Source organism: Gobio gobio (genome assembly GCF_949357685.1).
Source record: "Gobio gobio genome assembly, chromosome: 8".
NCBI classification, from domain to species: Eukaryota; Metazoa; Chordata; class Actinopteri; order Cypriniformes; family Gobionidae; genus Gobio; species Gobio gobio.
Window position 1 is genome coordinate 41319219 of NC_137114.1, and position 20483 is coordinate 41339701.

The 20483-nt window shown below is 41.0% G+C and overlaps 2 protein-coding genes across 12 annotated transcripts in view; both read right to left on the reverse strand.

Annotated features, from left to right (window-relative positions):
- The window catches only part of zbtb16b (zinc finger and BTB domain containing 16b), a 79366-nt gene extending 75496 nt beyond the window's left edge, over nt 1-3870 (reverse strand). For both annotated transcript variants that reach the window (XR_013816944.1, XM_079822617.1), the window contains exons 1-2: nt 3734-3870; nt 1072-2351 (exon numbers count right to left, since the gene is read on the reverse strand). Coding sequence is in view for 1 of the 2 variants with exons in the window: in XM_079822617.1 (XP_079678743.1) it covers nt 1072-2297 (1226 nt within the window). In the remaining variant the exon portion in view is untranslated. The remainder of the gene's footprint in view (nt 1-1071; nt 2352-3733) is intronic.
- Nucleotides 3871-9981: 6111 nt separating this feature from the next.
- Nucleotides 9982-20483, reverse strand: part of ncam1b (neural cell adhesion molecule 1b) — a 159028-nt gene continuing 148526 nt past the window's right edge. For 5 of the 10 annotated variants that reach the window (XM_079822619.1, XM_079822627.1, XM_079822626.1 and 2 more), the window contains 3 exons: nt 18497-18692; nt 18147-18263; nt 9982-11349 (listed from right to left, as the gene is read on the reverse strand). In XM_079822619.1, the coding sequence (XP_079678745.1) occupies nt 11229-11349; nt 18147-18263; nt 18497-18692 (434 nt within the window). In that variant the 3' untranslated portion in view covers nt 9982-11228. Of the gene's footprint in view, nt 11350-14409; nt 15019-18146; nt 18264-18496; nt 18693-20483 lie in introns of all 10 variants that reach the window. The other 5 variants (XM_079822621.1, XM_079822620.1, XM_079822618.1 and 2 more) reach the window with 2 other exon arrangements.

Sequence of the window (20483 nt, forward strand, 5' to 3'; positions counted from 1 at the left end):
TGGTCAATCATTTTGAAAGAGTTGAGCCACAGGTCATGGAGGGAAGATCAGGGTCAAGCTGTAATAAGCAGCACTTCTTTTTTGCACGGGAAGAACTCATCCTTTCGTTTGTGAAAGGACCTGAACAGATCTGGCAGTAAATGGACATTGTTCATGTTGTTTTACAGTAAACCTGTATGGCTTTGTGTGTCATTTACATGTATACAGTGTGTTTACAGTGCTAAATGGAAGTCTATTCTAGTGATGCACGATATATCGGCAACCATATTGGTATCGGCTAATATATGTTCATTTTTAATGTTGTCGTTATCTGCCTGATAAGAATATTTGGCTGATATATTAAAGCCGATAAATAATTGATTATTTCTTTCCGCTGAGACGCTTCAGATGCGCATTGTTCACCATGGTAGTTTTGAATTGCTTGAAATATGATTGAAATCACTTGAAAAAGGAAAATACAGTTAAGTGCAACACGTAGAGTGCAAGTCTATCATATAGCCTACATAAAATGATAATGAGAACATTATAATTGTGTGCTTGGGAAATGGCTTTTAATGGAGAGACTTTTGTTTTTGTAATCAAGCTCTCAAAATTTTAATAAACATTTGGATTTAGATTTATCGGCCAATATGTCGGCTTTCAAATATAAAGAATTACCGGTTATTGGTATCGGCCAAATTTTTCATATCGGTCCATCCCTACAATATCGTGCTCACGTCTTTTACGACGTCATGTGAAAACAAGTTCAAAATAAAAAAACGAACAAAGCAACGCATCTTCGAGACTGCATTTTTTCGCACTCCACTTGCTCAAGTTAAGTTTGACGTTTAAAAAAAAAAACATTCAGTTTTTCCCTTTCCTTTGCTTTAGTGTTTTTCCAAACAAACGTCTTTCGTTTTTTTTCCGTGGCCAAAATTGTTTTTCCAAATTTTTTGGTCACCATTCATTTTGAATGTATGGAAAACAGCAGCGTGAACATTCTGCTAAGTTTGTCTTTCTGCGTTCCACAGAACTCCTTATATAAATATAATGACAAACCACGACAGGAAAGCCTCAAATAACTTCGCTCACCTGTGTTGTTCAGCAGCTTCATTATCGGGCAGCTCCATATCGCACACCTCACACCGTTCTCTCTGGGTTTGGACCTCGTGCTTCACATTTGCTGTGAAATCTCCGAGCTTGCTTAAGAACTCCCTCTGAATCAAGCTCTGATGGAAAAGCCCCCCGTACGCACTGAAATCCATCGACATGGCCAGGGAGGATGGCACGTGTAGCGACGAGGCCATGGATACAGGCAAGGGCAGCATGCTTTCGCTCTTATGGTTGGACGGGATAGAGCACAGTGAAGCGAAATGTCTATCAGCCAGACTGGCCATATTGACCAGACCCACTTGGCTGTTGTCTCCTTGGGAATCGGCAGAACTGTCTGCGGAGTGGAGCTCGCGGGCGCTGGTGATGACGCTGCCTCTGGTCGGGGTTCCAGGAGTGTCCCGGTGCTGCCTGGAGTCACCGCCGCCCTCCCCGTTGCGGTGGAAGCCGCCGTCAGGTTGGTAGTCCTCGTCTACCTGCATCATCTCGGTTTTGATCTTATCTAGCAACGGAGACGCCTTACCAAGGTTATGTGAGAAACTCTGGGCCATGTTGCCTTGGAGGACGGACTGACCCATGCTCATCAAACCCTCTACGGCGGCTTTAGTCGGACTGGCGGTCGAAAGACCCAATTGGGCGGACTCTGAAGATCTCGTGTCGACCATGCTAACCAGGGCAAGGCGATGGCGGGCGGCAGCAGCATAGCCGGCGTCCTGTATGGAATGCTTTTTAGAGATAAACGTGTTCTTGAGGTACTTGATCCGGCGGTCATCGGCATTTTCTGCACCGTTCTCGTTCATGCTCACGTCTGCGTCGTTCTCTTCGGACGCCTGGATGGTTTCCAAGATCTTCAGGCATTGCTCCTCCAAGTATTCGATCTCTAAAATCTCTGCGGCGTACAGCAGGTCGTCCAGGTCCTCCAGCTTCGCTTGGAGCGTGGCGGTGTAGGCGTACTCCAGAATCTGCTGGAAGGTCTTTGGTGAGAGGAAGTCCAGAGTGTAATGTTGGCTGTTGCGGTGGAACAGGATCTCAAACATCTTACTAGCACACGCAAGCACGGTTCTGTGGGCATGGAACTCCTGGCTGTCGACCATGATGACCACATCACACAATGTCCCGGAGAGGCGCATCTGGTTGGCCTTCTGCAGGAGCGACATGGGGTGGCTGGGGTTCTGGAGGTGGATCGCACCCATTTTAGTCAAATCCATTGCATCGACACTCACCGAACCATCTCACAGATTCGCTTCTCTCCTCGAGTGCTCCTGCAAACGTCAATCAGTCATGTCACAAAAACAAGAATGAGCGCTACGTCATACGTGCAATGCTCAGTTCATTCATCTCAGTTGCACAGGTCAGGTTAATCATCACTCAAACAGGTTAACTCAGTGCTTTGAGAAAAAGACAAAGGGGCGTCGTTGTTGTTGAACCTCCGTACAGAGGCACTAGGCAATCATCACAAAATGTACTTAATGTTACGCAATCGCAGCGATAGTAGTGGAAATCTGCCAGGTAAAACTGAACCGACGGCATTCGACGCATGCCTGAGAGGAACTTGCAATTCTGATATTGTTCTTTAGGCAACAAGGATAATTCGTTTTTATTGTGCCCTTAATTTTGTACATTCCTGCGGTAGAAAAACAGTAAAAACTCACCGCATAAGTGACATTTTAATCTGCTCTATAAAAACTGATAAGGCTAATTGTCTAAGCAGTTTATATCTTAAAGATCAACTATACAGATTTTTGTGATAAAGTGTACAGTCACCAAATTCAGATTGTGTTTTCTCACACTGTGATAACTTCAGAATGAATGACTAATGTACAAAATCAAATCACTTATAAAAATTTATACATTATGGAGAAAAGTGTCAATCAAAAGATTATCTGTAATATAGCCTACGTATTATTATTGTATTATTTTAGCATAACATCAACAAATAGAGTGAAAATAAAGTATAAAAAGTCTATTTCTGAAGTATTACATAGCGCTTTAATGTCAAACCTCAAGATTCGATTTTTTTTTTTTTTTTTTTGGGAGCGCGCGCGCGCGCGTAAATGCATTCGAGACAGTAATAGCGTCTGATATGTTCTTAAAAGCTGCCATTGGTAGGCTACATAACACTTTATTTCAGAACACGATATGAATGGGGAAAAGGTACGGATGCACCTTGTCCTTCATGACAATCCCGAATAGGTTGAGCACTCATAACCACACGCATACACCGATGCCGCGAGTTGCAGTTTATTGGACGCACATATCTATCTTTAACAATATTACATTCACGATTATATTACGCTTGCAAATGATGACAGAACAAGCAACAGATACGAGGCAGCGAAGACAGACACGTTTCCTCCGTGCAACAGTCTGTCTTCACTGCATGCACCTGATTGACAAGTTGTTTCAAGCAACATTCACAACAGTTTGTTCATAAATGTAATCATTTTACAACACTTAGTCTACGTGTCGCATGAGCATAAACGAGCGTGCACGAGAGAAGAACATACACAGCATGTTAAAAGACAAGAAACAAGTTGCATCCTTATTCTCGCAGCACTTTAACCAACTAATATTCATTTCTATTGTCGGATTCAGCATATGGAAGAACAATTTAGGTTTAACCGGCGACGTTGTTTCCACTTACCTGCAATTGGCGCGTAAATTGAACACTTGTTATTAAGGCATCAACATACTGAGGTTCACAGGAGCCGCTTCACGCGCACTACACTCGCCGTTCGGATTCCAATCATCATCATCACCGTGACGTCAAAGCAATGGCTCGCTGTTTTCACTGAGGCGCGCCAAGACGCCCCGCGCTGGAACCCTGGGATTATTAGGGCTTTTTAGGATGGAGCTGCCGAAGAAAACATTGTAGACTGCACTGGAATTAAACCAAAACTTTGACTCATTTCCATAAGACTGAAATTAAAGCAAACTTACAGCGAAATACAGCCTGGCATGTAGTCCTAGACTTCCCTCAGAGGACGGTTAACTTTAAAGAGCATGACTGCATTAAAAGGGCTTAGCTTGACCATGAATGAAGATAAAAAGAATGAATGGGAATAAAAGCACCGTGCAGTCAGGATGGGAGTCTTACCTAATCTCCCAGTCTTATCTGAAGACGTGCAATAACAGTGAAGGATAACCTGGAGAACATTAGAGAGTCTACTTAAAACTGCAACCCTTATGACTACAGTATGTTGTCTTAGAAAACAATGACACCACAAAAAACGCATGACAGCTGAAATCATTTCCTTTAATGCAGTTCATTGGTCAATGATTAGATATTCGAGATAATACACAAGTTGTTCTAAATGTAATATAGGCTATTCGGTTTTGTTTAAAAAAAAAAAATATATATTAGCCTAAACAACAAAATGCCAAGTTGTACTAATTTCCTTGCAGTTTTAAAGGAATAATGGACCCACTTTATATTAGGTCCCCTTAACTACTATGTACTAACATTTAAATTAATCATGTGATACTTATTGTGTACTTACATTTTTAAATGCAATTAATTTCTGTAGTTACATTTATAATTACACTGTTGACACTTCCCTTACACCTAACCCTACCCTAAAACTTGCCCATACCACCACACCTGTCCCTAACTTTACCTGTATCCCACCTCAATATTAGCAAAAGTGTTTTGCAATACAAAATGAACACAATCAGTACATTGTATGTAATTTTTGATGTAAGTATAGTAGTTAAGGCCACCTAATATAAAATAAATAATAGCCTACACATGTTAACGCCACTTCTCATCTCAACTATAGGCCTACTTTAATTTTTTTTATGAATTCAAAACATTTAATGGATCTTTCATCTCCAGCCAGCTATAGCCTAGTATTTTTTTATTGTTTACTTTAAGCAGGCTTACTTTAATTCATAAACTGAAAACCAAAGTTGTATTCAAGACATGAATTGAATTGAATTTAATGTATGTTTATATAACCTATTAGATTCTGAGATTCTGACAAAAAAAAAATAAAAAAAAATAATAGATTCATTGTTCCACGTAGGCCTACGTATGATAGTGTTGTACTTTTATGTGAAAGCACGTGCGATACGTATTGACCTCGTCCACTAATATCTGAGGCTAATGAAATAGTGCCATCTGCTGGACAAGTTAAATAATTGATAAACTCTTAAAAAATTGTTTATTGGCATTGATGGTTCCATGAAGAACCTTTAACATGCACGGCACCTTTACATAGCAAAAACAATTAATAATAATAATTCTTGACTCAAAGATTCTGACATCACTTTTTTTTAGAACCTTTATTTTTAAGAATGCATTTTCTTAGTGTCTGAAGGGAATTTCAACAATACTACAAACAATATTAGCAGTAAAAAACAAGTAACCCATTTCCACTATAGGCTACTATCGTCAAAAGGGGATCTCTTCCAAAAAGTGGAATAAATCTTCAGAACCTTTTAAGCTCTTTTAATTGTATTTTTTGATGACAGTGTTAGCCTATAGCCAAAGTTACCGCCGTTGTAACAACAATAACCATAGTGACTACAGTAGTGTTGTAGTGTAATGTGGTCGAGACTGAGACAAAAAAATTGTCTTAAAAGGGTTAGTTCACCCAAAAATTTTATTTCTGTCATTAATTACTCACCTTCATGTCGGTTAAGACCTACGTTCATCTTCGGAACACAAATAAAGATGAAATTCGAGAGCTCTCAGGCCCCTCCATAGACTGCAATTTAACTAACACTTTAAAGGACCAAAATTATTCTTGTCACTTCATAAAATTAAGGTTGAACCACTGGAGTCACATGGACTATTTTAACAATATCTTTACTACCTTTCCGAGCCTTGAAAATGTTAATTAAATAGCTGTCTATGGAGGGGTCAGAGAGCGCTCCGATTTCATCAGAAATATTTTCATTTGTGTTTTGAAGATGAACGAAGGTCTTACAGGTTTGGAACGACATGAGGGTGAGTAAATAATGGCAGAATTTTTTGAAGGTCGGTCTTGTCTCAGTCTCGACCACATTTGTCCTCGGTCTTGTCTTGGTCTCAGACGTTTCAAGACCACAACTGCTGGGATATCACTAAAATGCCAGTGATTTATTTATTAACATCATTAATATGATTGGATGTAAAACTTGCTGCTTCAGATGCAGTCAATAACTTATTTATAATTTTATTTATTTATTGTGCCGGTTCAGAAATTAATGAGGAATTGTAACAAAAATGTCACCAAAATGAATACAAATCGTTGCAAAAAAGTACTTGCATGAGATTATTATATACACTCTCAGAAAGAAAAAAAAAGGTACAGTGGAGGTACAATTTTGTTCCTTGGGGAACAAAACATATAACTGTACCTTTAAAAGGTACACAATTGGTCCTTAGGGTACAATTATACCATTGTTTTCCTCTACTTAGAGCAGGGGTAGGCAAGTTCGGTCCTAGTGAGTCGCTGTCCTGCAGAGTTTGGCTCCAACACTGAAAGACATCTATTGAAACTCTTATTGAGATTTAACAGAGGTTTAGAAGTTGATGTTTTATTGAAAATGTTTGGTCGCCATTATGGTGATCGGTGTTTCCTTTAGTTAGAAAGTTTGACTCTTGGCTATTTATGTTTGTGGTTTTTGTTGCAGTGTTAACAAAACACAATCTGTTCAAATCAAAAGAAGCCATAAACACAAATTGTCATAAAGAAAAATGATTGACTAAACTAATCTCTGACTAAAAATGTCAATAATATTCACCAACAACGCTTTGTAGGGTTGGAGCAAAACTCTGCAGGACATCAGCTCTCCAGGACCGAACTTGCCTACCCCTGACTTAGAGGTACACAAATATACCCTTAAGGGTACCACCCCAGTGATGGCCTTAAAAGGTACAATTTTATACTCTTTGAAAGAGTAACGTGATATAATTAAGCAAAAGGCCTATCACAAGAGAGCGGTTTTCACAAATTTGAGCATGATTGCATTTTTTAAAAAGACATTCACATTATTTATGCATTTGTAATTTACCAATTTAGATGCATCTTCTGTAGTCAAGTCAAGTCAACTTTATTTATATAGCGCTTTTAACAATGTAGATTGTTTCAAAGCAGCTTTACAGTGTTAAACAGGAAAATAATGCAGCATAATTTTATTCAGCTGTATAGCCATTCTGGAAAAAACGCTGATGTCATCAGTTCATCTCAATTATCATACAGTGACAATGTGGGCTTTAGATCAATAATTAGATCAGTAATTTAGTTTAAATGGTTAATTTAGTTTATTAATTAGATTTATTTCGATGTTTAGTTGAAAAATGTAGTGTCCCCAACTGAGCACGCCAAGCCAGAGGCAACAGTGGCAAGGAAACCAAAACCCCATCAGGTGACCTAATGGAGAAAAATAAACCTTGGGAGAAACCAGGCTCAGTCGGGTGCCAGTTCTCCTCTGGCCAATTAACAAACAGTGTATTATTATTATTATTATTCTGGCAGCTTTACAGCTCAGAGGTCATAATAGATCAGACTATTCGAGGGACCGGGGGCAACATGCTGGAGACGGGTTTATTGAGGATGATGTTGATTAAATAATTATTAAATTGCAATGTTCAAATGATCGGAGGCAACACGCTGTACACCCAGTGCAAAGATGAATATTGTTGTTAATGATTTCATTTGATTGGTAACAGCTCTATATAGTGTCTTAATCTAATTGCGAACTAAAAATAAGTCACTTCTCAGGTGGTAATGTGGATCTTTATAAATTTAAGGAGTGCTGGTCTTGTCTTGGTCTCAACACACATTGGTCTTGGTCTCAACACACATTAGTCTTGGTCTCAACACACATTGGTCTTGGTCTCAACACACATTGGTCTTGGTCTCAACACACATTAGTCTTGGTCTCAACACACATTGGTCTTGGTCTCAACACACATTGGTCTTGGTCTCAACACACATTGGTCTTGGTCTCAACACACATTAGTCTTGGTCTCAACACACATTGGTCTTGGTCTCAACACAGATTAGTCTTGGTCTCAACACACATTGGTCTTGGTCTCAACACAGATTAGTCTTGGTCTCAACACATATTGGTCGTTTTGGTCTCAACACACATTAGTCTTGGTCTCAACACACATTAGTCTTGGTCTCAACACACATTGGTATTGGTCTCAACACACATTAGTCTTGGTCTCAACACACATTGGTATTGGTCTCAACACACATTAGTCTTGGTCTCAACACACATTGGTCTTGGTCTCAACACACATTGGTCTTGGTCTCAACACAGATTAGTCTTGGTCTCAACACACATCAGTCTTGGTCTCAACACACATTGGTCGTCTTGGTCTCAACACACATTAGTCTTGTTCTCAACACACATTGGTCTTGGTCTCAACCCCTCAAAGTCTTGGTCTCAACACACATTGGTCTTGGTCTCAACACACATTAGTCTTGGTCTCAACACACATTGGTCTTGGTCTCAACACACATTGGTCTTGGTCTCAACACACATTAGTCTTGGTCTCAACACACATTGGTCTTGGTCTCAACACACATTGGTCTTGGTCTCAACACACATTGGTCTTGGTCTCAACACACATTAGTCTTGGTCTCAACACACATTGGTCTTGGTCTCAACACAGATTAGTCTTGGTCTCAACACACATTGGTCTTGGTCTCAACACAGATTAGTCTTGGTCTCAACACATATTGGTCGTCTTGGTCTCAACACACATTAGTCTTGGTCTCAACACACATTAGTCTTGGTCTCAACACACATTGGTATTGGTCTCAACACACATTAGTCTTGGTCTCAACACACATTGGTATTGGTCTCAACACACATTAGTCTTGGTCTCAACACACATTGGTCTTGGTCTCAACACACATTGGTCTTGGTCTCAACACACATCAGTCTTGGTCTCAACACACATTGGTCGTCTTGGTCTCAACACACATTAGTCTTGGTCTCAACACACATCAGTCTTGGTCTCAACACACATTGGTCTTGGTCTCAACACACATCAGTCTTGGTCTCAACACACATTGGTCGTCTTGGTCTCAACACACATTAGTCTTGTTCTCAACACACATTGGTCTTGGTCTCAACCCCTCAAAGTCTTGGTCTCAACACACATTGGTTTTGGTCTCAACACACATTGGTCTTGGTCTCAACACACATTGGTCTTGGTCTCAACACACATCAGTCTTGGTATCAACACACATTGGTCTTGGTCACAACACACATTGGACTTGGTCTCAACACACATTGGTCTTGGTCTCAACACACATCAGTCTTGGTATCAACACACATTGGTCTTGGTCTCAACACACATCAGTCTTGGTCTCAACACACATTGGTCTTGGTCTCAACACACATTAGTCTTGTTCTCAACACACATTGGTCTTGGTCTCAACCCCTCAAAGTCTTGGTCTCAACACACATTGGTTTTGGTCTCAACACACATTGGTCTTGGTCTCAACACACATTGGTCTTGGTCTCAACACACATCAGTCTTGGTATCAACACACATTGGTCTTGGTCACAACACACATTGGACTTGGTCTCAACACACATTGGTCTTGGTCTCAACACACATCAGTCTTGGTATCAACACACATTGGTCTTGGTCTCAACACACATCAGTCTTGGTCTCAACACACATTGGTCTTGGTCTCAACACACATTAGTCTTGGTCTCAACACACATTGGTCTTTTGGTCTATTTTTGATGGTATCCTGGTAGTTACCATGATAACTATTTGTACAAACATATATAAATACTTACATTTGTTAATAATGCTTCAAATGAAGGTGAGTGTTGAAGACTCTAAAACATTCATAAATCCAAACCTACAGATTTGCTGTTAGGTCACATCATCTAAACATCCGGTAGCCTTTTACACAAACACAACAAATCTTTAATGTTTTAATGAGTTTAATCAAAATGTGTTAGAACAACACAATTTACAACATATTCTTTGCTTATCATTGTAAAGCTCACCCATTCTGCTATTTCATGGGTCAAATCCCCATAGGCTATACATGGAACGATTTACAGTTTTGGGGACAAACTGGCAGTGAACAACTGAACAACTTGTGTACTGTGGGCAGACTAAATTATCTTCCATTTTACCCAGAAAACGATAGAAATCATGAAAGCACTCAGAACCGACACCCTTCCTCTACCATGAACTGGCTCAAGTGTGGTCACACCATTCAGGCCAGAGATGGGCAAGCAGACGGTCATGCAATGAGTGATGGCATAACAACTCTTGTCAGAGTCACGCGTCCTATCAGTCCCGATTCATACAGGACTGTTAACATACGTCATGTTATAAAAGGACAATCAGTGGCTACTGCAAAGCTATGCGAAGAAAAAAAAAGACAACAACAACAACAAACAAAAAACATCTCGATAACACAATCACAGTGCACAAGCTTGCAGGTGACGGTGTGAAACATTTCTTGAGGTACACGGTATAAAAAACGAGCGGATATTTCGTTTAAGTTGATGCTTTAGGAGCACGTCGAAAGAATGATTTAATGTAGAAATCCCAAATATTAGAAACACACGATAACTGTAAAAACGGATCTAATAAAGACTTCAGTAGAGAATCAAATTTGAAATCTTTATCAGACTTTCGGTCATACAACAGCATGTTAAATACCTTACGATATTTCTGTCTTTACATAACTGCCATTATGAGTAATCATCATCCAAAGTTAAGTGTGAATAAAATATTATGGTAATAAAATACAAAACTAACAACTAATCAAACCTAGCCCTCGAACACTCAAGATAAAAAAATAAGAGAAATCATTTACATTTGAACAATGTACTATGCAAATAAAACGCTCATGTATATACTGAATAGATAATTCTCCTGAATAACTTGATGCCCTGTTGTAATAATCATCCTTTTCACGGAAACATGTACAAAGAAACACGAGAACCTCTATAAGAACATCTTCGAATTATGAGAATTTGATGTCCGTTTAACTCGTCAACGGAAACTTCTGAAAGTCTCGCCTACTCAAATCAACAAAAACGAAAGGAAACGCATACATGACTTCTGTCTGTGGAATATACACCGCTTTGTTCAGAAAATTCATTAAGGGCACTGTTAAACAAACACGTTCATGGTCTCCACGACGCTTTTACTCTTTTCATGCTTTGCTTTCGGTGTTGTTTGTTTGCGAGAGGGCGTTGGGTTCTGCTCCCGTCTCGGACGCAACTTTCTTCAGCTCTGCGTTTTCGGTCGTACTCCTCTCATCATCCAGAATTTTCCTGAGATTGAGAAAATTAAAGGGACAGTTTAGCCAAAAAAAGAGAACATTTTGTCATCATTTACTCACCCTCATGTCGTTCCAAACCTGTATGACTTTATTTCTTCTGTCCGTTTCATCGATTAGTTGGGTTGACAAACAGGTCTGAAAGATTCGTTCTCGAATTGAACTGATTGAACTCAAGTTCAATTCATTGAATTGCCGAGGTTCAAAGCTCACTGGGGCGACGGTTATCAACACCGTTTCACAAGCTCTTGTTTTATTTAGATTAGATTCGGATTAGGAAATTGCTATAAAATGTCAGGCTTCCTAAGAATCATTTGTTCATGAATCAAACTACACTGATGGGTTGTACTTTTGTGTGCATGCCTCAACGACAACATAGTTCACCCAAAAATGTTGTCATCATTTACTGACCCTCATGTTGTTCCAAACCCGTAAGACTTTCGTTCATCTTCGAAACAGAAAGAAAGATATTTCAATGAAATCTGAGAGCTTTCGGTCCCTCCATTGACAGTCTATGCAACTACCACAAAGTTCATAAAGAGATCAAAGAGATTTAGTTTTAGATTTAGAATTTTCTCAAGAGACTTGAATGCTTTATAAAAACATTCATCACCGCACACAGTTGTGGTAAACAGAAGCTCAAGCATGTTCGCTTGACGTGCAAGAACCAATGAGGTTCATTCTCGTGTTACGCAGCACATTTGAGCTTCTGCAAGAACCAATGAGGTTCATTCTAGTGTTACGCAGCACGTTTGAGCTTCAAGAACCAATGAGGTTCATTCTCGTGTTACGCAGCACGTTTGAGCTTCTGCAAGAACCAATGAGGTTCATTCTCGTGTTACGCAGCACATTTGAGCTTCTGCAAGAACCAATGAGGTTCATTCTTGTGTTACGCAGAACGTTTGAGCTTCTGCAAGAACCAATGAGGTTCATTCTTGTGTTACGCAGCACATTTGAGCTTCTGCAAGAACCAATGAGGTTCATTCTCGTGTTACGCAGCACATTTGAGCTTCTGCAAGAACCAATGAGGTTCATTCTTGTGTTACGCAGAACGTTTGAGCTTCTGCAAGAACCAATGAGGTTCATTCTTGTGTTACGCAGCACATTTGAGCTTCTGCAAGAACCAATGAGGTTCATTCTCGTGTTACACAGCACATTTGAGCTTCTGCAAGAACCAATGAGGTTCATTCTCGTGTTACGCAGCACATTTGAGCTTCTGCAAGAACCAATGAGGTTCATTCTCGTGTTACGCAGCACGTTTGAGCTTCTGCAAGAACCAATGAGGTTCATTCTTGTGTTACGCAGCACGTTTGAGCTTCCTCAAGAACCAATGAGGTTCATTCTCGTGTTACGCAGCACGTTTGAGCTTCTGCAAGAACCAACGAGGTTCATTCTAGAGTTACACAGCACGTTTGAGCTACTGCAAGAACCAATGAGGTTCATTCTAGAGTTACGCAGCACATTTGAGCTTCTGCAAGAACCAATGAGGTTCATTCTCGTGTTACGCAGCACGTTTGAGCTTCTGCAAGATCCAATGAGGTTCATTCTTGTGTTACGCAGCACGTTTGAGCTTCCTCAAGAACCAATGAGGTTCATTCTCGTGTTACGCAGCATGTTTGAGCTTCTGCAAGAACCAATGAGGTTCATTCTCGTGTTACGCAGCATGTTTGAGCTTCTGCAAGAACCAATGAGGTTCATTCTCGTGTTACGCAGCACGTTTGAGCTTCTGCAAGAACCAATGAGGTTCATTCTCGTGTTATGCAGCACGTTTGAGCTACTGCAAGAACCAATGAGGTTCATTCTCGTGTTACGCAGCACGTTTGAGCTTCCTCAAGAACCTATGAGGTTCATTCTAGAGTTACGCAGCATGTTTGAGCTTCTGCAAGAACCAATGAGGTTCATTCTCGTGTTACGCAGCACGTTTGAGCTTCTGCAAGAACCAATGAGGTTCATTCTCGTGTTACGCAGCACGTATGAGCTTCCTCAAGAACATATGAGGTTCATTCTAGTGTTATGCAGCACGTTTGAGCTTCCTCAAGAACATATGAGGTTCATTCTCGTGTTACGCAGCACGTATGAGCTTCCTCAAGAACATATGAGGTTCATTCTAGTGTTATGCAGCACGTTTGAGCTTCCTCAAGAACCTATGAGGCTCATTCTAGTGTTACGCAGAACGTTTGAGCTTCCTCAAGAACCTATGAGGTTCATTCTAGTGTTACGCAGAACGTTTGAGCTTCCTCAAGAACCTATGAGGCTCATTCTTGTGTTACGCAGAACGTTTGAGCTTCCTCAAGAACCTATGAGGCTCATTCTTGTGTTACGCAGAACGTTTGAGCTTCCTCAAGAACCAATGAGGTTCATTCTAGTGTTGCGCAGCACGTTTGAGCTTCTGCAAGAACCAATGAGGCTCATTCTTGTGTTACGCAGAACGTTTGAGCTTCCTCAAGAACCTATGAGGTTCATTCTAGTGTTACACCACATGTTTAAGCTTCCTCAAGAACCAATGAGGTTCATTTTAGTGTTACGCAGAACGTTTGAGCTTCTGCAAGAACCAATGAGGTTCATTCTTGTGTTACACCACACGTTTAAGCTTTCGCAAGAACCAATGAGGTTCATTCTAGTGTTACGCAGCACGTTTGAGCTTCCTGTTAACTCTGTACAATACAAAAATATTATTTTAAAAATTAACAAATGAGCCCAAACTATTAGTTAAGCGAGTTAGTTCGGCAGAACGCAGTGACATCTACAGGACGGGAAGCGCAGTACAATTGAGTTTCCACACAGATGTCCCAATAAAAAGGCTCTAGCGATAACCCTGGAATAAAGTAAAAGATTGATTCTAGGATTTTAAGAATTATTCTCAAATTTGGAATGACATGAGTGAATAAATGACAGTTCATTTTTGACAACTTTTAATTGACTAAAACTATATAAATGCATGCACATTCACCAATTCAGATGAGCACATGCAGTGACATTACAACAAACAACCAATGGCTCAACAAACACACAGACAAACTAAGAGAACATCTAGAGAGCATCTAGAGATCCATACTCGTTCTGTGCTGGAGCAGATGGGCCATTGGAGCCAGCTGTCCTCACAGCATGTGACCCATCCTGCGGGACGTCTGTGTCTGGAGCCAGTGGGAGTTCTCCATCAATCTCAAGTTCATGATTCACTAAGGGGATAGCGACACTGCCCTGTGGGCTGATGGGATTTAAAGTGGCATGAGATGCACCCTGAACAGACTCAGGCGACTCTAATTCATTTTCTGTGACTTTTGAGTTTATAGCACTGGGTTGGACAACGCTGGGAGGGGAAGTGGGTCCTTCTGACGGGACCACTGGAGGAACCTCAGCTTGTGTTTTTGGGGCATCACCCAGGTCTACTAGGAGAGTAACATTAGCCGGGTCAGAAGACGAGGGAGATGAGATGGAGGGTTTGGGGTTAGTTTTGGGTGTACTGCTGTCGGGTGGTGTCATATTGATGGGGTTAGGAGGGTCAGAAGGGTCAGAAGGAGGTGCTGTGAAACTGGAGGTAAGAGTGGTGCTCTCGCTAACTGGGCTGCTCTGGCTAAGGTCAAAGGTGTCAGTGACTGTGTCTGAGTTAGTGGGTACAGAAAGAGGCAAGTCCGCCACTGCAGCGGCAGTTTCCGTCACTTGCCTGTGAGAACAGGGAGAGAACAGAGACACAGACGGGTGATGTCGACACAGGGGGAGACGTTAAGGGAGAGACTCCAAATCATTGCAGGTGCAGTATGCGGTTACAACACATAAGCAATACAGATTTGAAATACAGTATTGCATGTATTGTAATAGAGGTGATACTATCAGTGGTCACTAGAGGGAGTACTTGATCTAAAATATGAAACATGGGGAAAAGGGTGTGGGCAAAATTGGTAAAGACAACATGAAATGAAAATTGAATCTATTTACTTGCCTGTACACAAGTATAGAAACACAAGTTTGTTTTCATAGTTTTTCCATTGATATATAGGTCTTTCTGCACATTCGAAATGGCTACATTTATTTCTGCTGATACAACAAACGAGGCGGCCAATAATTTTTTTTTTAATGATTTTTATGGTGTTTTGCCTTTTTGATAGGTAGAAAGGTTACAGGGAAAATACATTGAAAGAGAGGGGGGGGCAGGACGTATATTACACAGGTCAGACTCAAACTTGGGTCTCCTCCATAAGTACAAAAACTGTTTATTATGTCAGCAGCCACTTTTCATGACATGAAAGTCGGATAGACAATACCAGTCCCATTCATTATTTTCTACTGATTATTTCATTTAGCATAGAAATACATGTATGTTAAAGGTGCAGTGTGTTGTATTTATAAGGATCTATTGACAGAAATCCAATATAATATACATAACTATGCTTTTAGTGGTGTATAAAGACCTTACATAATGAGCCATTATGGTTTTATTACCTTAGAATGCGCCATTTCTATCTACATACACCACTGGTCCCTTACTGTGCGTTCACACCGCTGGTGGCGAGAGCGTCAAAGTGGCCGGAAGTCATTCATTTTCAATGTGAGCTGGCGGCGAGCTCCGGCGAGAGCGGTGCGGCGCGTCTTGGACGATTTGGGCGTCAAGGAGAGTTCAGGTCAAATTTATGGTAATGAGCTATTACGCGGTTTGGCAACCAATCGGAATGTAGAAGTGCTCCACTTGAGAGGATTCCTGACGCAGGCCTGTAAACTTTGGTTCTGACCACATTAGTTCCCAAGCAAATGGAGGAGAGGTTGATCATTTGCTGTGGTGGGTGGGTTTGATAAGAAGGCGCACGACACTATTTATAGGCAACATTTTCGCTCTAGAACGCTTGTTTTTCAGCAAGAATGCAATTAATTTGCTCAAAACAACACCAATTTGACCAATTGCATTAATGCTGCAGTTCAACGAGGACATTGTAATGTAGGCTGCACACAAATTAATGTTAATGTTAATTAAAGACCAAGGCTAGTAAACGTCTCCTATAAACGGCACGTTGAAATTAGACTAGCACTTAACCATGAACACAAAAGCCACACCACACAAATGGCTTTTCATTGGTTTATTTCGTTAGCAAACATGTAACTATAATTGTTAAGTTCTTTCCATCGATCTGTTTTTTTTTTTTACTTTCACATTTAAATGATTTCATGAGGTTAACTTATACGGTTATACCCTACTTGTGGTCAGTCAGCACAAATGCCGATTAACATTGGCTCCTTTAAATAAAGTTTAAAAAAAGACCAAGCATTCGATCAACGTCAGAGCGTCAGTGCATCCACAAATCTTTCTACAGCGTCGTTGGCAGGGCGGCCAGAGCGAATTTTGATGCTCTCGCCGGCGGTGGTGTGAACGCACAGTTACAGTGAAGTTGCCATTTTGTGCCGGCATGTTTCTACAGTAGCCCTAAATGGACAAACTGCTCCACAGAGCACTAGCTACTCTCTGCTGTCTCAGAGGATGACATCTTTGTCCTGTCCTGTGTCGGCCCCAGTAGCTTTTCTATGTGCTTCGAAAGGGAGGGGTGAGCGGTGGGTGGTTGCAATTTGCAACTTCACGCTAGATGCCGCTAAAATGTACACAGTGCACCTTTAAAGCTGCTGTATATAATGTTTTAGAATACTATCATGATCCCATGCTTAAAGATGCAAATATTAAAATGCTTTATACAAAGAAATAATAGTTAAAAACATTTTAAATCATGTACACTACCATTCAAAAGTTTGGGGTCGGTAAGATTTTAGAAAGAAGTCTCTTATGCTCACCAAGGCAACATTTATTTGATCAAAAATACAGTAAAACTGTGAAATATTATTACAATTTAAAAGAACTGTTTTCAATTTTAATATAAAATCTAGAACGCACCCTAGCGGCAGCAAATCTAATTTACAGCCAGGGCGTCTAGCAACTCTCCGTTGGCTTGCGAGCTGGAAAAACCAAACTCCAGTCAGGCCAACCACATCATGTATAGAGTCGGTGGGCGGGCTTAACAGAGGTAAGGCAGTTCCGTGTGCTACTTGTAAACAAAGAAGCTGGCGAACAGCGTCTTTCGAATCGGCTTTAGCCGCGACTCTGGAAGACTTGGAGTTGAGCTTCTCTTTGAGAAAAGAACAAAGAACGGCTCTGAAGTCATTCTTAATAAAGGAAGATGTGTTCAGAGTTTTGCCGACTGGATATGGCGAAAGTTTAATCTATCAACTAGCTCCGCTTCACCTTCTTTGTTGCTCTGGTTGGTTGTAGCGCTATCCTATTGCGTGCAGTGGGAATTTGAAAGACAACCGTTTATCTCGCCCCTCGGATTGAGCCCTAGCCTTGTCAGGCTAGAATAAAAGTATTAATTTCTTTCTAAAAACAAACCAAAAAATCTCACTGACCTAATACTTCTCAAAGGTAGTCTAATAAAAACTGTTTGTGCTTGTTTAGAGAACTAATAATGGCTGACTGCAAATAGTGCACAAATATTTTTTAGCTTTTTGTGTGTGTGATGCTACATTCACACCACTAGGTATCAGTATAAGTTCAGGGGAAACGTGTTTGAAAACAATTCTTTTTCACAATTCCTTTTGGTGCCGCTAGTGGCAAAGAAATTAGACATTGCAGCTTTAAAAAGGCACTGTAAATGTGGTTTCATGTTGTCTTTAAGTGTGAGGATTAAAGTGAGGTTTGGAATGGGTGTAGGAAACACTGATTTAATGGCATTGAAGATGTTGTTCAGTGATAATGCCGGTCAATAGCATCAGTTAAAAGTGAGTAAGCACAGTACTATCACATAACATTGAGCTTACTCTGGTTCGGTCAGTGGGGTGGTCTCATTGGGCTCAGGATGTCCTTCTGCGTCATGATTGGCTGTGGCCTCTTCCTCTGTTCTCACTTCCACAATGGGTTCTTTAGATACATCTTGACTGCATGCAGAGAGAAGGCATACACATCTGCTCATTATACAGCAATGAGTAGAGCTTGATGAGGTCACTATAGCCGTGGCATAAGAGGAGCTCTTTCATGGCAGTTTTATAATAGAACAGCTTATGTGCTCAACATTCATATGGTTTTACAATGCAGGGCCCTTAACTGCTCTCAATGTTTAATATGAGCTTGTTTGAGTTGATTAAATTTAGTATTGTGTGTGGATACTCACACAAAGGCAGCTTTGCCCGTCTCTATGTCTTTGCCCTTGGTGCCTTGCCCGGGTTTACCGCAGATGCACATGAGGATGCCGCACTTGTTGATAAAGCAGCAGGTGGCGTCCACGATCAGCAAGAGCAGCACACACACCAGTATAAGAATACCAACAATTACTCCAGTGTTCATGGCCGGCCCATCTTCCATTGAGTCTTGAGGAGAAACAGGAGAAATACAGACACAGACAGAAGCAGGAGGGATCATCAACCCAAACTGGAGATGCGCAAAATACATGAAATGTAACAGTCAAGCAAGCAGGAGTTATTTTCAGATCCCAAGACTATCAGGATTCAGCAAAGCAAAGACAATTGGTGAAGTCAACAAGGCAAAGCTAACAACTCCCCCTCCAGATGTAATTGTGCACTCACTGAATATAATACACATGTTTGGACTTAAAGGGATAGTTCACCCAATAACTCTGTCCTCATTTACTCACACTCAGGTCGTTTCAAACGTTTAGGAGTTTTTGGAGAATATCCTGGCTGCTTTTAATATAATGAAAGTGAATGTTGAGCTGCTGAGCTCCAAAATAACAAAACAATGACTCCTGTGAATAAGCCAGACTATGAATCCACTGAAAACTGAATGATTCATACACAAATTAGACTGGAGTTCTCAAGTTCAAATGGCTCAATCCGATTCAGTTCACTAGAGGGAAAGAGGACTTCAGAAGACTTGTGCACAGGGCCCTGTTTTAAGGATCTGAGCACATGGTCTGAAGCGAATGGCGCAGCACTTATGCTGCGTTCACACCGAACGCGAATTGAGCGTCTGGAGCGAATGATTTCCATGTTAAGTCAATGTAAAGACGCAATGACACGCGTCTGGAGGTCCTGCGGTGCGATAGACTCGTTTAGCACGTCGCGATGGACACGATTTCGTCTCATTGAGAGGTGAATTGAGTGTTGGGTGATGTTGGGTCTGGAAACTCACCATTGACAGGGCTCAATCCGAGGGGCGGGATAAACGGTTGTCTTTCAAATTCCGTCTGCACGCAATTGGCAAATAGCGCTACAACCAACCAGAGCAGCGAAGAAGGTGAAGCCCCAGATTTCTAGGCTAGTTCTTTCATGCATTTAATAATAAAAAATGTCACTCATTCAACATGGAGGAACGACTGATATTGGCTGTGAGCAGACATACGGAGCTCTATGGGCGCGGGACAAGTGGAAGTACCGTTGAAAGCGGCTGTCATCCAGGCGCAGCTCCTGGAGCGCCTCGAATGCGTGTCTATTTCGCTTGCTTGGGACGCGCGAGTGGATTCAAAATATTCAAGCGTCCAACTAGACGCGATCGAACGCGAATTGAGTGTCAAATTTGCTTCTGTGTGAACGCAGCATTAGGGCGTGTCCGAATCCACTTCTGCTAGTTTAATGATGGAAAAAATGGACGGCGCACCAGGCGCATGGTCTAAAAGGGTTGTCCCTACTCTTAATGAGTCATGGGTGTGTTTTGGGAGTGATGGCAATAAACCAATCAGAGTCTCATCTCCCATTCCCTTTAAAAGCCAATTGCGCTTGCACCATGACGCATTCGCTATACACATGGCGGAATTTGCAAGCGGAAAGACGAAGCTTCTCCAGAGAAGAATCCTTTTATTTTTAATATTTAAAAATGTTTGTGTGCTTCTGCACATCCTTGTGTGTGTAATGCGCGTTGTGCACCAGCTATAGGGGCATATTACAAACACACCCTTTAAATAACACAAAAAATACAGTTGGCCGCGAGTGCATTTGCTATTTAAACAACGTGGCGCTGGATGTGAAAATTATAACTGCGTCAGGTGATGATAGGGCCCATAGAATAGGGACTACATTAATGTTTTGTTTTTTCTGTCCTTTTTTTAGGCTTTGAAACTTCAAACCCATTCACTGTAATTGTAGGGAGAGGCAAGCATGTTAATTAAACATTTACATTTTGTGTTCAACAGAAGCAATTCACTC